This window comes from Phlebotomus argentipes, unplaced genomic scaffold, assembly GCF_947086385.1.
Source record: "Phlebotomus argentipes unplaced genomic scaffold, Phlebotomus argentipes genome assembly contig_2, whole genome shotgun sequence".
Lineage (NCBI taxonomy): Eukaryota > Metazoa > Arthropoda > Insecta > Diptera > Psychodidae > Phlebotomus > Phlebotomus argentipes.
In genome coordinates this window covers 6,979,376-6,991,380 of record NW_026776162.1, presented here as the reverse complement: position 1 = coordinate 6,991,380, position 12,005 = coordinate 6,979,376, and the positions used below count along the sequence as shown (strand labels likewise).

At 43.0% G+C, this 12,005-nt stretch overlaps 1 protein-coding gene across 3 annotated transcripts in view; it reads left to right on the top strand.

Annotated features, from left to right (window-relative positions):
• The window catches only part of LOC132265059 (complexin), a 98,394-nt gene that overhangs the window by 60,277 nt on the left and 26,112 nt on the right, over nucleotides 1-12,005 (top strand). For 2 of the 3 annotated variants that reach the window (XM_059765505.1, XM_059765504.1), the window contains exon 4: nucleotides 11,155-11,321. In XM_059765505.1, the coding sequence (XP_059621488.1) occupies nucleotides 11,155-11,321 (167 nt within the window). Of the gene's footprint in view, nucleotides 1-2,145; nucleotides 2,279-11,154; nucleotides 11,322-12,005 lie in introns of those variants that run through there. The other variant, XM_059765506.1, reaches the window with a different exon arrangement.

The following is a 12,005-nucleotide window of genomic DNA, read 5'->3' as shown; positions in this document are numbered from 1 at the left end:
TTGGTGTTGTTTTCGAGAGACAGAAAATTCTTTAATTTCTCACAGTGTAGAAATATTATTTTTCCTCTCCTCCCGAACAAGGGATTCTCACAACCCTTTTTTATTGCCGACATAGACACCGGGAGCATATTACACATTTTCTCTCACATTTGGTCGAGTTGGGTGTGAGAAAATGCCTTGGCTTTAGTCCACATATTGTGGATATTTTTATTACAATTCCCTGAACCGGGAGGATTTTAAGCTTTCCCAACTAGTTAGGGTGTGATATAGGGTCCATTTTTTGTCCTGTCTTGATCCACAAGCTCGGGGAAAAGAGGGTGAGAAGAGCTGAAGTTGCTTGCATATTGAAATTTGACTCCCTTTTCTGTGTGTCTTCAGAGAGAATGCTTTGCAAAAGACGTTACCTTGATGGGAAAAGGCCAGCGCGCACATATAAAACTTCCTTCACCGCAACTATTTCTTCAATGACATCTTGAATGGATATCAAAGAAAGAACAGCTCGAGGGTGTTCGACAAAGGGTGAAGAACTCCATCGCGAAAATCCACTCACATTTCCAATTTTAGCAGGGCACAAAAAGTGCTCTTTTTCTTTGAATCCATACTGAATTGGTAAAAAAAAATCAACAAAATGTTTTACACATCTTTTTCCAAACTTCTATTTGTGTAGTTAGTGAAAAAGCTCTCTCTTTTTCTCTTTCTCTGTTAAATAAAAGTTTGAGCAATCCTTGGCAACTTAAACTGAACTTTTACATGGCCCAGTTTGTAGTTTGGCTCTCCATCGCAATTTTTAAGGCAACTTTTTCCCCTAGAACTGTTGGAAAATATGTAAATTCAGCGTCCTCAACCTCCTGTCGTGCACGGGTGGCGTAAAAAGTGAGTGGCTGGGTAAACTTAAAGTGCACACCAGCAGAGTGAGGACCAGAAAGAAAAACAGCGGTGGCAAAAGGCTACGAAAGCTCACAGCAAAAGCGAGAGAGAGAGAGAGCTTTCGTGAGAAATATAATTTCATTGTAATTATTGTTGAAATATTTGTGGTGTTTCTTTCACTTTCGCCACGAAAAAGCATTGCTGAGTTGAAAATTGTCTGAATGTGAAATGAAACACACGTTGATTTTAATTAATATTTGCTTAAGTCGAAAAGCTGTTTGTACCCTCTGGCTTTTGCTCATGTTTGCTCATCGTTTGCGGAGGGAGTGAAAATCCTCCTATTGTGCGTGTGTGTGACTCCTTTCTGCCAAAGAGAAACTTTTCTCTTTCCACCTGCCGTACAATTTTTGGCAAGTGATAAGAAAGTGTGAAGTGAATTGTCATGTTACCTCGAAACTGACAATGATTCACATGAAAATTTAATTTTTACACCATCACGTGTGGATAAATTGTAAATTTCGCCATGACTTTTCGCCACAAGCGCGTACCAAAAAGTTTCATACAAGAAAAGCCCTCTAACGAACAGCCGAAAATGTTTCTCATCTCAACTTTGTCAAGTATAGAAATCATAACTGGCGAGATTTATGATTCAGACGCGCATTTGCAGATTTAAAGCTTATATTTTCAATGATGAGATTTAAAGCTCTCTGTGTCCACTGAAGATTTTCGGTGTTTATCGCTCAAACTGGAAATTCGTGAGTGTTTGGCGCAACCCTCGGGAGAACTTGTCTGTTTATGATTACGACTTTGTGTAAACTTGAATGGGGGTGCTGAATAATTAAAAGAATTACAGTGAATGACTCGTCGACTATCAATAGGGCTCAAGTATAATTGCTGAGCGTTAATATAGCAACAAAATCGGGCAAACACACACCCAAACCGCCCCTCGTGATTGATTCCTCGGACTCTCGGAAGACGGCAGAGCCGCGCGACGGTGGTAGGGAGGAAAAGGCTTCCCCTGAGCCGTACAGTGGGTATTAAAATGACTTGTGCCACATCCATAATCGAGCCGCCCGAGTTCACTCCCTTTGACTTGGCCGCAGAGCGCAAAAAGGGGCGGAAGCGGCGCCCTTCGGGTGGTGGGGCGGCTCTGTGGGCGACTCTTGGGTGGCTGGGCAGAACTCATGCGCATCTCATGTCTGCCTGCAGTAGCGCGATGAGCGCCCCATGACGTCACGCGCCACGATGAAAGCTGCGGCTTTCGCACCGTCACGACGTCCTCGTTGGATTTCAGTTCAGTGCACACAGTGCGTCAGTCCGAGTGAGACACTCTTTGCCCGCTATCGCCCAAAACACGGACCCCACGGCTAGCTAGTAGTTGCTATCGGCGCCGCAGAGATGAACTTTCTCGGTACGGTAGGGAGCTTTCACACCAACTTACCATTTGATGTCTGTTTGCCCTCTTGTCCACCCGAAACCCGCAATTTCTGCCTCCTTTTGTGTTGTGTTCAACCGATTTTGGGCCATTTTTCCTCAGTAGTTTGTCGTGTGCAATTTCTTTGCCTTCACTTCAGTCCTTGAGTGAGTGGCAATTTTGTCAAGTTTTATTTATACAAGTGCATAAAGTCAAAATCTTGCTCTGTTTCACTCCACTTGTGTTGCTGCAATGACGCGAAAAAAGAAAAATTTAACGAGAAAGAGAGAGAGTGAAAATGTTTGCAATATATTGGCGAGACGGAAAAGTTGCCCAAGAAAGCTTCTCGTGACTTGAATATTCTGTGCTTATTCGCATGAGAAAAAAAAAGTTACCGCACTTATCATAAACTTAAAATACAATTAATCGTGTAGGGACGAAGTTGATCCCATTGGAGACGGAAATTCGTCAGTGTGCGCTGTGGAAGAGGGAAAAATTTTTCACAGGATGAAATCCTCCTGAGATGTGCGGCAAAGAATATTTTGTGTAGAATTACATTTTCCGAGGCGGTGTATTTGCGCGCCGTGAGGGAAAATCGATAGATTTATTCTCTAACTTCTCATGTTCAGTTCTTAGGGGTCTCAAGGGGGTTTCCATTACCGTCAAAGGCGAACTTTTCGCTTTGTTGCACTCACGGAAAAGTCCCTGGAAAGTATAGTCAAAGCCCTGAAGTACTGCCACTCTCGCAGTCACAGAAGTAGACGAGTTTCTTGTGCCTCTTGAGCTTCTGGTTGGACAATTTTTTTTTCCCTTTTTTAAATATAGTTTTTCCATCTGCACATCTCGAGGGGCGAAAATGGGGACGGGAGAAAAAACTGCCGGAAGACTTACAATGTCATAGCAATTTATTGTGGCTTAATAGGGAATTTATTGCTGACGACACGTGAAGTTTGACTGGGGAGAAATGAAAATTAATTCACATCCGTCGAGACTCTGATCCCAGACATGTGTACAAGTGAATTTTCTTCGGCTTCCACAGAATGGGTGTACATAAAAAAGCCATTTTTATCCATCCTCCTCGCATATCACCATCTGCCATCGGGGCTGTTTTATCTCATAAAGCGTCGGTGGTGACTTTGAGTACAATTTTTCATTCCCTCCCGCAACGCAGGGGCGCAAAGGGGGTTTTCTGAGGGAAAATGTCTCTTGTCGACGAAAAAAGAACCCGAAGAGAGTTTATAGACCGAATTTATGTGTAAATAGAACAATATTTATTCAATAGAGAGACAAAGAGCAGAGTAAACGCGAAAATTGTGCCCTTAAAATACTTTGCCGTCTTTGGCTCTCAATAACATATTTAAGGGGTTGAGTGAGCACCAAAAGAGACTCTCATCTTTTCTCATCAAAGAAGTGAAAAAGGTTTTTACCCAAAGTCTGGGATGTTGATCCCAAAATTTTATCTAATTTGTCTATTTTTCGAAAGTGCGCGCTTTCTGGCAAAGGCAGAAAAACTAATTCATATACAATTTAATTTCTCCCACTTGTGCATGGGGTGAATGGATCCCCTTTTGTCGTGCTGCCATTGATCTCTGACCCAGTGAAAAGAGTGAAGAAACATGATGCCTTGTGCTGTGTTCAGAAGCCAGCCTGGTGGAAGCTCTTTGTTGCCTCTATGAATAATTAAATTGCAAATATTTATGACATTCGCCCCCGACCCGATATTTTTATTGATCCTGCGAGAATATCGGGTGTTGTTATGCTGCGTTGCATTCGTTGGGGGTAAATTTATTCTCAGCATTGGATGAAGCACACATTTTATCCCCGATAACGCTTTATGCACATCATCAGAGTTCAAGGAACTATCACATAAATGGTTTAGCATGCATAGATGGTGGGCGAAGTTTGTCAAGTTTACAGATATTCATGCAGAATATCTCTGCATACCAATAAATACAGGACTCTCTTGTGGCGTGTGGGATTTTTATACATTAAAATTCTCAGCACCAATTGCAAATATCCTCAACGCAGAGTCACTGTGGGCTCGGGGGTTGGGGGTTGTGGGAGGGTGAGAGCCATAAAAATGGCTCGAGTGGAAGCGCTCAGCGTGCGGACGGAGAAAGTCCCGAATGCAAACCACTCTCAGCATGGGACAGGGTGGAAAATGTTCATGGGTGAGTGGTCAAACAAAACCTCAGACCCTTAATGGGGATGTTATGTGGGGAAAGTGTCCAGTCTCGTCCTCCGTTCATTCATACCAATCTTCCACATTATACATATTTTCATTGCCAACGAACCGTTAAATGTATTACCCAGTAGATATACACCCAGGGCTCTTGTTACGTCAAAAACCCCCCAAAGGGTTGCGAACTAGCGCAGCTTTACGTAGCAAATTCGCATCTATTTATAGAGGGATATAGTTGAGACAAGGGGAAGATATTACAGGTGGAATTTAGGGGGTGTTTTGGAAGATTATTCCCTAATTTCTCACTACAAAATATTCGATTTTGGCCAAATTATCAAGCTCAAATCGAGGAAGATATCAAAAAGAGCGATTTTATGTTGAGAACTTCAGTGATAAGGATGTCAAATTTGTTTTAGCATGATAAAGATTGAGAATTACAAAATATTTGGCATTGATTTATTATCCTAACTCGTCAATTTGGGGGTGATATTAGGAAGTATAATATCTCCCCCTTTGATTGAGGCATAGTTGGAATTATAAATTTGGCCAAGTCTCGGTCCTCTTTTTCACCCGCTGGCCATGCTATTTATGGCCAACATGAGCCGAAGGGAGACGTTGGAAACAACGGCCTTCTGGCCCAGTGATCACGGATTCGCCTGTAGTTTGTAGTTGCGGAGCGCCTTCCAGTGGTTGCACACACCCTGATGGGCAGGTGAACAAGGGAGAGAGAGTGGGTGTTGACACTGAATGGTGCACTGAGGTGGAATTGAATGAATACAATTTGCCGAAAATTAATTAGACATTATCACGGGCTCTGGAGGTAATTGGAAATGTCTCTGAATTTGATAAATTCACCCCGCAAACAGCATTACGATTGGGTCAATTCACTGTATTTGGGATATGTGTTATGGGAGCTGATCAGTTAAAATTACGATGACAATCTCAAATGCGATGCATTATGCTTGGCGTGTGAAATGGTGTAGTGCTGCTGGAGCATGATTTATGGTGGCGCCCTTTGTGCTCTGTCTGTGCTGAACATGGTGATCTCGTCTCCCATAATAAGTACAACGTCAAATTAAATTGTATTCCAACATGGGCGACAACTCCCTAATGGTCTACGATTGATGATCTCAGACACTTATTTACCATATCACGAAGCACGTACGCCCCGGAAGACACCTCACCAATCATCTCGCATTCACTTAGAAGAGTCCTGGCGGAGGCTTTTGATTCCATCGACTTGCGTTCAAGTCTTGCAGAAGTGTGACAACAAATTGCAGATGAAATTCGAGGGAAAAAAAATCCCAGACTTGACGATAAAAGCGGTGGAAGTGTAGAGAGAAATCAAGGGAAAAATGCTCTTCTAAACCCCTTAGCGCTCAGCCCACCCGATGAAATGATATAGAAATGGTGACAATATAATGGTTTGAGGAATAAAAGAATAATACACATTGTATACTCGCATTGTGTACTTGCGACAATAACCTTTTCTCTTGTTGTGATGAAAATAAGATGGATGAAATGTTGGGAATCATGACATTTTTGGCATTTGAGCTTATGTAGAAGTCTCGGCAAACCACCCATCTTCCCACCCTTAAAGCACTCTCGCGTGTGTATGTGTGGCAAAATCCTGGCTTTTATTATTTTTATTATTACATAAAATATAATATGAAAACTCTGAGCGCGTGAAGTCACGATGAGGGTGAGATCTTTTTCACCCGCCACAATATCCCAAGCAAAGTCTCTTCTTTTCAATATGACGCGCGTGGAACAAGACATCGCAGTACAAAAGGCGTTGAATTGAAAGTTGGCAGAGATGCTAAATGGAGATATCTCTGCAGCAGCTCCTGTACAATTGATATGATGATATATGGGGAGGAGATGGCGAATGGGGTGTGTATTTAATGGAATTGTACAGCATCAATAACACAACTGATGGCTCAGTGCATTTCAGTCGCACAAACTAGCGCACTAATGCATGTTGGGGGCTCAATATAAAAGCACACACACTGGAAAGCTCTCCCATGCTTTTATTCACTGTCACAGCGAGAATTTCATCTATTGAAATCAATCTCCAATGGATTCACACGGCAAGCTCAATATGTTCAAAATGCACACAACTCCAGAAACATCCCTTCCAGCAATTTCCCACACCGCCACTCTTCAATTTAGATATACGGCAAAATGTCCGGGGGTTTGGGGTGTCCTTTTCAAGAGGCGAGCGCACTATTCACCGCACCGTAATGAATCGAACGTGTGTCACAGATGATCAAGGGGATTACAACTAATGCCATTTACACTGCAATCTGTGCAGAACTTGCAGGAGAGGATTGTCCTGATTAATACCTGGGAAATTAGTGGGATTTCCAGAGAAACACCTCCATGATTGAGCTTCTGGGAAGCCTGAGAGAGTGGAGCATTAAAAATTCAAATCCATTCCTTCCATCCACTTGACGGCATCTTGAAAAGTCGTTGAATTTGAGAGGACATTAATTTGCGATCAGCAAACACGGCATTAGCCTGGGTGAAGGAAGAAGCGCGCCCCTCGAAAAAATCACCTCATTATCCTTTCATGATGCACACGAAGAGGGGCATGTCCTTTGGAAATGATGGTGTGACGGAGGACAAAAGGAAGAAATTTAATTAATTCCCAAGAGAGTCCTTCGAGTGCGTTTACTAATTAATTTCCCAAGAGAGACAAAGACAGAGAGAGAGAGAGAGAGTCGAATGGGAAATGGACTTAATTACGCTCCAAGAGTGTCTTCCTTTTTTTCCCACCCGTCATTTGGTCATGTGAAAATCATCGTCAAAAATCTGAAGGAAAACATTCAATTAATAAATCCAACCTATTCACCCTCGGTCACATCATTTATTTAGCCTTCCGGGGGGCGCGCTGCTTTCTTGTGGGTGTGTTGCTTCTGTCACTCACTCATTTGGCGGCGGAGGAACTTTTCCCTCGCCCCCCCAAAACAAGAGGTGGCTCTCGCTGGGGGGCTGCTTTGTCCATGTGACCACCCAGAAGGGCTTTATTAGCTCACGATGTACACCAACTCGGGGGCTGTAATTGCCCCGAGAGTATGTCCTTCTGATCATCCCTCAAAGTCACACAGAGAGCTTTCCGTCGCCGCCGACATGCAAATACAATCCACCGTGAGCAATTTCCAAGCACATTCATTTCCTTCGAGTGCCCCTCTCACTCGAAAATTCAATTTTCCTCTGCATTCGCAATGTGCATAAATTGGATCTCATTGTTTCTATGAAATTCATGTATATTCAATGAAGACTTCCGGGGTGTATTGCAAGAAATTTCCTCTGGAAATTGGGCAAGATTATCCGGCAAGTGACTTTAAAGCACATATGTGAAAACACTGCTAAACCATAGCATAATAATTGGGAAAAGCACTGGGCAATCAACAAATATGACAAACTTCATTAATATGCTGAACAAAGACCTGAGCTTAATAATATTTCAGCCATAGTTTTTCCTGTTAACTGCGAGAATGCGAGCTTGTCACACTTTTAATGGAGACTTCCCTCTTAATTTTCGTCAAATTTCCTCAATTTATTATGGCAACACTCACAAAATTGCCATTCTCTTTGAAAAACGCCGGGGTTGAATTGAGAAGAGCGAAAGGGAGAGAGAGAGAAAGAAAAAGGATGCTATTTTCTATGCAAAATTGCACAATTACTCTCTGTATGTTTTCTCTCTGGTTTCACGACATTCGCAGGAAACTTAATTTGCCAGTGGCAAGTGGAGGTTAAAGTATATTCAATATATCACTTGTGACACGGGGCGTGTTTTATGGTAAAATGGATTAATTTGCGGATTAAGACATAATTGCAAGTGATACTGAATGCTTCCTCAACTAATGCGAGAAATCTTATCAAATTATTTGCATTTGTACCTTAATTCAATACGATCTTGTGCCATGCTTAGGAGTCAAAGCAATATTAGCTCAGGGCTTTGTTGTGAAGAAATTCACGTTGAGGCGCGCTGTGTGTGTGTGTGTGTGTAAAGCTCCGGGGGAGCTTTTCTCGGTCATATCCTCTTAAGTCGACAAGAGGCGCCGCAGAGTGGGTGGGAGAGCATTTGAAATATACTCCTAAATATGCATGAATATCCCTCTTAAATTAAATTAAGGCCAGATCGTGTGAGGCACATTGAATTTGTGTGAGCCATCTCTCTCCGCCCCTCTTGTGTACTCTTGAGCCAACATTTAAGGCATCTCTCTTGACTCACACTCTCGCCAATCCTCATCCTCTTGTGGGCTGGGCGGGGGGAGTGCGATGAAGATGGAAAATTAGGGAATTCAATTCCCTATTTCATCCGTTTCTGCGCCACACCAATATCCTCATCTTACTTTTACGCAAAATTGTCTACAAGACAAATTCGGTGTGGTATTTCATTTATGGGGCGTGTGGAGTGTCGTCTTCATCTCGCCTGTGCTTCCAATTTCAATTTTTCATCATTTTCACTAACATCAAATCGCACGGAGAGAGAGCCGAGCGAGATGGGAGAATTCGATGAGGATGTTGATTACTGTCTGCCACACACCACAATCCCCTCGCCAACCACCATTCCACATATGATTTCCCGAGCAATTTCTGCACATGCTTTTCCCGGGGAGACGCAAGCTCTCCATATGCCGAGTATCGATGTCGTGCAAATCCAATTGAGGGAATGTAACTCAATTCTTGCGGTTGCTTCACAGCATCTGCATCGTTGTCATTTACTCCTCCAACACAGGGTGTGAGAGTGAAGCTTCCACCCTCAGAGGCGCACACAATTGTCAAGCATTAAAACTATACATTTCTTCACAAAACTCCATCTCATTATATACCCATCAGAATAATGACAAAGAGATCTTTTTCGGCTGAGAGAGAAATTCAATCCACTCATGAGGGAGGATTGATTATTTCAGCTTACAAATCTCTCTTTGAAAACAAATGATAATTCCAATGGTACAAAATACATAATATTTTAGGCATTTCACAACCCTTTGACGATTTGTATCACAAGCTTGGCTTCTGTAATCAAGAATCCACTGACTCGCATTACATTGAATCTCCAGCAGAGATAGTGAGCGCACCCTTGAAACTAATGACAACAGCGCCCCATGGCAAGAGGGGTGGCTTTTCGGGAGTACACTCTCGCGCACCCCTTTCGTTGGAAAAGTCTGGGCGCTCTGGTGTCAAAGAGTTCCGTCGAATTTGCTAATGAAACGCGATAAAAGGGCGCGCAGATGAGCCTTATCAGTGTTTGGCCATCGCGTCATTTCATGCAAATTAACCACAAGTGATCAAAGCTTTTCGCTCTCGCCCCCACACACACTTTTATTTGCACACTGGGGTTGAGATTGCTTTCGTGAGATTATGTCAAAGAGAGAGAGAGAGTTCCAATTTTGCAATGTTGGACACAAAACTCGTTTTGAATACACGCCGATGGGCGGAAACACATTTCATCTGTCGCATTTGTCCGTCAGTGGCTCAAATGGGGGGCTGGATTTTTCCCTGAGTCAAGTGAGGGGTTGAAATACACCGGGAATTAGATCAGGCTTAGTGGGAGCTTTTCGCAGATTGTACAACACAGCGAACACAGCAGAAGATATGTATATGTTGAATGGCTTTCGAATTGCTGCAATTATCGTTGTGGAGCCAAAGAAAAGGGAAAATATTTTCACATCTCAGGAATTCCGACAGAAAAATGAGAGGAAAAGAGCAGCGCACATTCATTATGGGGGGGAATATTCCTTTTTGCCGCGCACAACCATGTATCGTGTGAGTTTTTGGGGAAAGGAAAACACGCGGATTGTTAAAATGATAAATGGAAGCTGACCTGACGTTTCGAGCTGTTCCAAAATTTATGGCTCGTTATAGCAACTGTCAGAATCGCAATTGGAAACACAGAAATAATTAATTTTATTTACGTTCGCCGTTTTGTCTCACACAAGCACACGAAAAACACAATAATATAGAGGGTAAATCATAATACAAAATGCCTTTAATTTATGAATAATTAAAATTTTATGATGGCCTCTATGCCACAGCAGCTAATTCATTGTTGTGTGGCATACATACATTTTAATATGTCTCACCCGCATTACACTGATGTGTGCAAACAAAAATTCCCCTGCAATAAATATAGGGTAAAGCGTGACATATTTCTGGTCGCACAGATTCCTCCCGGTGAATTATTATTCAGCCTCTCTCATTCTCTGTATACATTGCTAATTCAATCACAAGCAATTTTGCACACAATATTTGCCAATTAATGCTCACAGTGTGACTTTCACTGGGGGGAGGAAAGAGGGGTAGAAGAGGCAAGTCGGGAATCTTTAGTGTCAATAATTTTCACTATTATACTTGTATTTCGTAATTGGCAATGTTTTACGAGGGACAATTTGGTGTCATCCCTCGAAAGTCCGGATGAAGAATTGATGCTATTGGCAGAGTCGTGAATTGATGGAGGACAGCGCGTCCGGAATCCCATCTCCTTTCCAAATCACGTTGAAATCTCGTGTAATTTTTCAATGGATCTCCTGGGGCACAATTCACGGGGAGATTTATTGACTCTTCCATATATTCGGGCTGTGTGTGTGTGAAAACTTTTGATTAATAGTCGTGTTTATGGGCGACTGTCCATGTGAGTCGTGTGTGTCCTCACGGTTCTCTCTCACCCCCTTTTTTGCAGGCGCAGTGGGTGGAGATGGTGGCGATGATGGTGACGACAAGGAGAAGGCTGAGGAGGAGGAGAGAGAGCGTCAGGAGGCCATCCGAGAGGCCGAGGAGCGACGCAAGGAGAAGCACCGGAAGATGGAGGAGGAGCGCGAGAAGATGCGACAAGAAATCAGAGATAAGGTTAGTGTGATTTCCCATTCTCTGTCTCTCGTCCCGCGCGCAGACCCGCAAATCTGATTATTTGATACAATATTGACAGATAAATTGACAAGACCATCAGAAAAATCGGGTCCGTGTGTGGGTGGAATATTTCACTTGCACGTCGGGAATGTTTTATCAGCTGAAGCGGAAGCACAGAATCCGCCTGCGACTATTTATCTTCGCACAGAATTCAACTTTCTCACCCGCTTCTTTTTGTCTTCCCTCCCCCCGACAAAAAATTCCAGAGAACTTTGGCACAGCGGCGATAAAAAGCCCTGATAAACTTTTAACTATACATTGTAAATACACTTCCTACCTGTATTTAGCATGAAGTCTTACAAGCTCTAAATCTAATACAGGAAGTGCGTGGCTCGAAATCACCCGCAGTCTCGCGACGTGCATGGGTGAATTGCGGGTGGGCCGTAAATGAGGTGGATAATTAAGTTTAACTTCATTGGTGTCATAAAACAATATTAAATGACCCTGGCATCGAGGTGGGATCTCGTCGAAGGACTCATTTTAATGATTATGTGCGTGTATCGCTTCTTGCGTGTCCGTGCAGAAAATACCGATGAAATCCCTTCGATCGACCTGGCGCCTCCACTGGTCAATTTGCCATTCAACCTAATCGCCTTGTTACGATGTCCTAATTGTCTTCGAGGG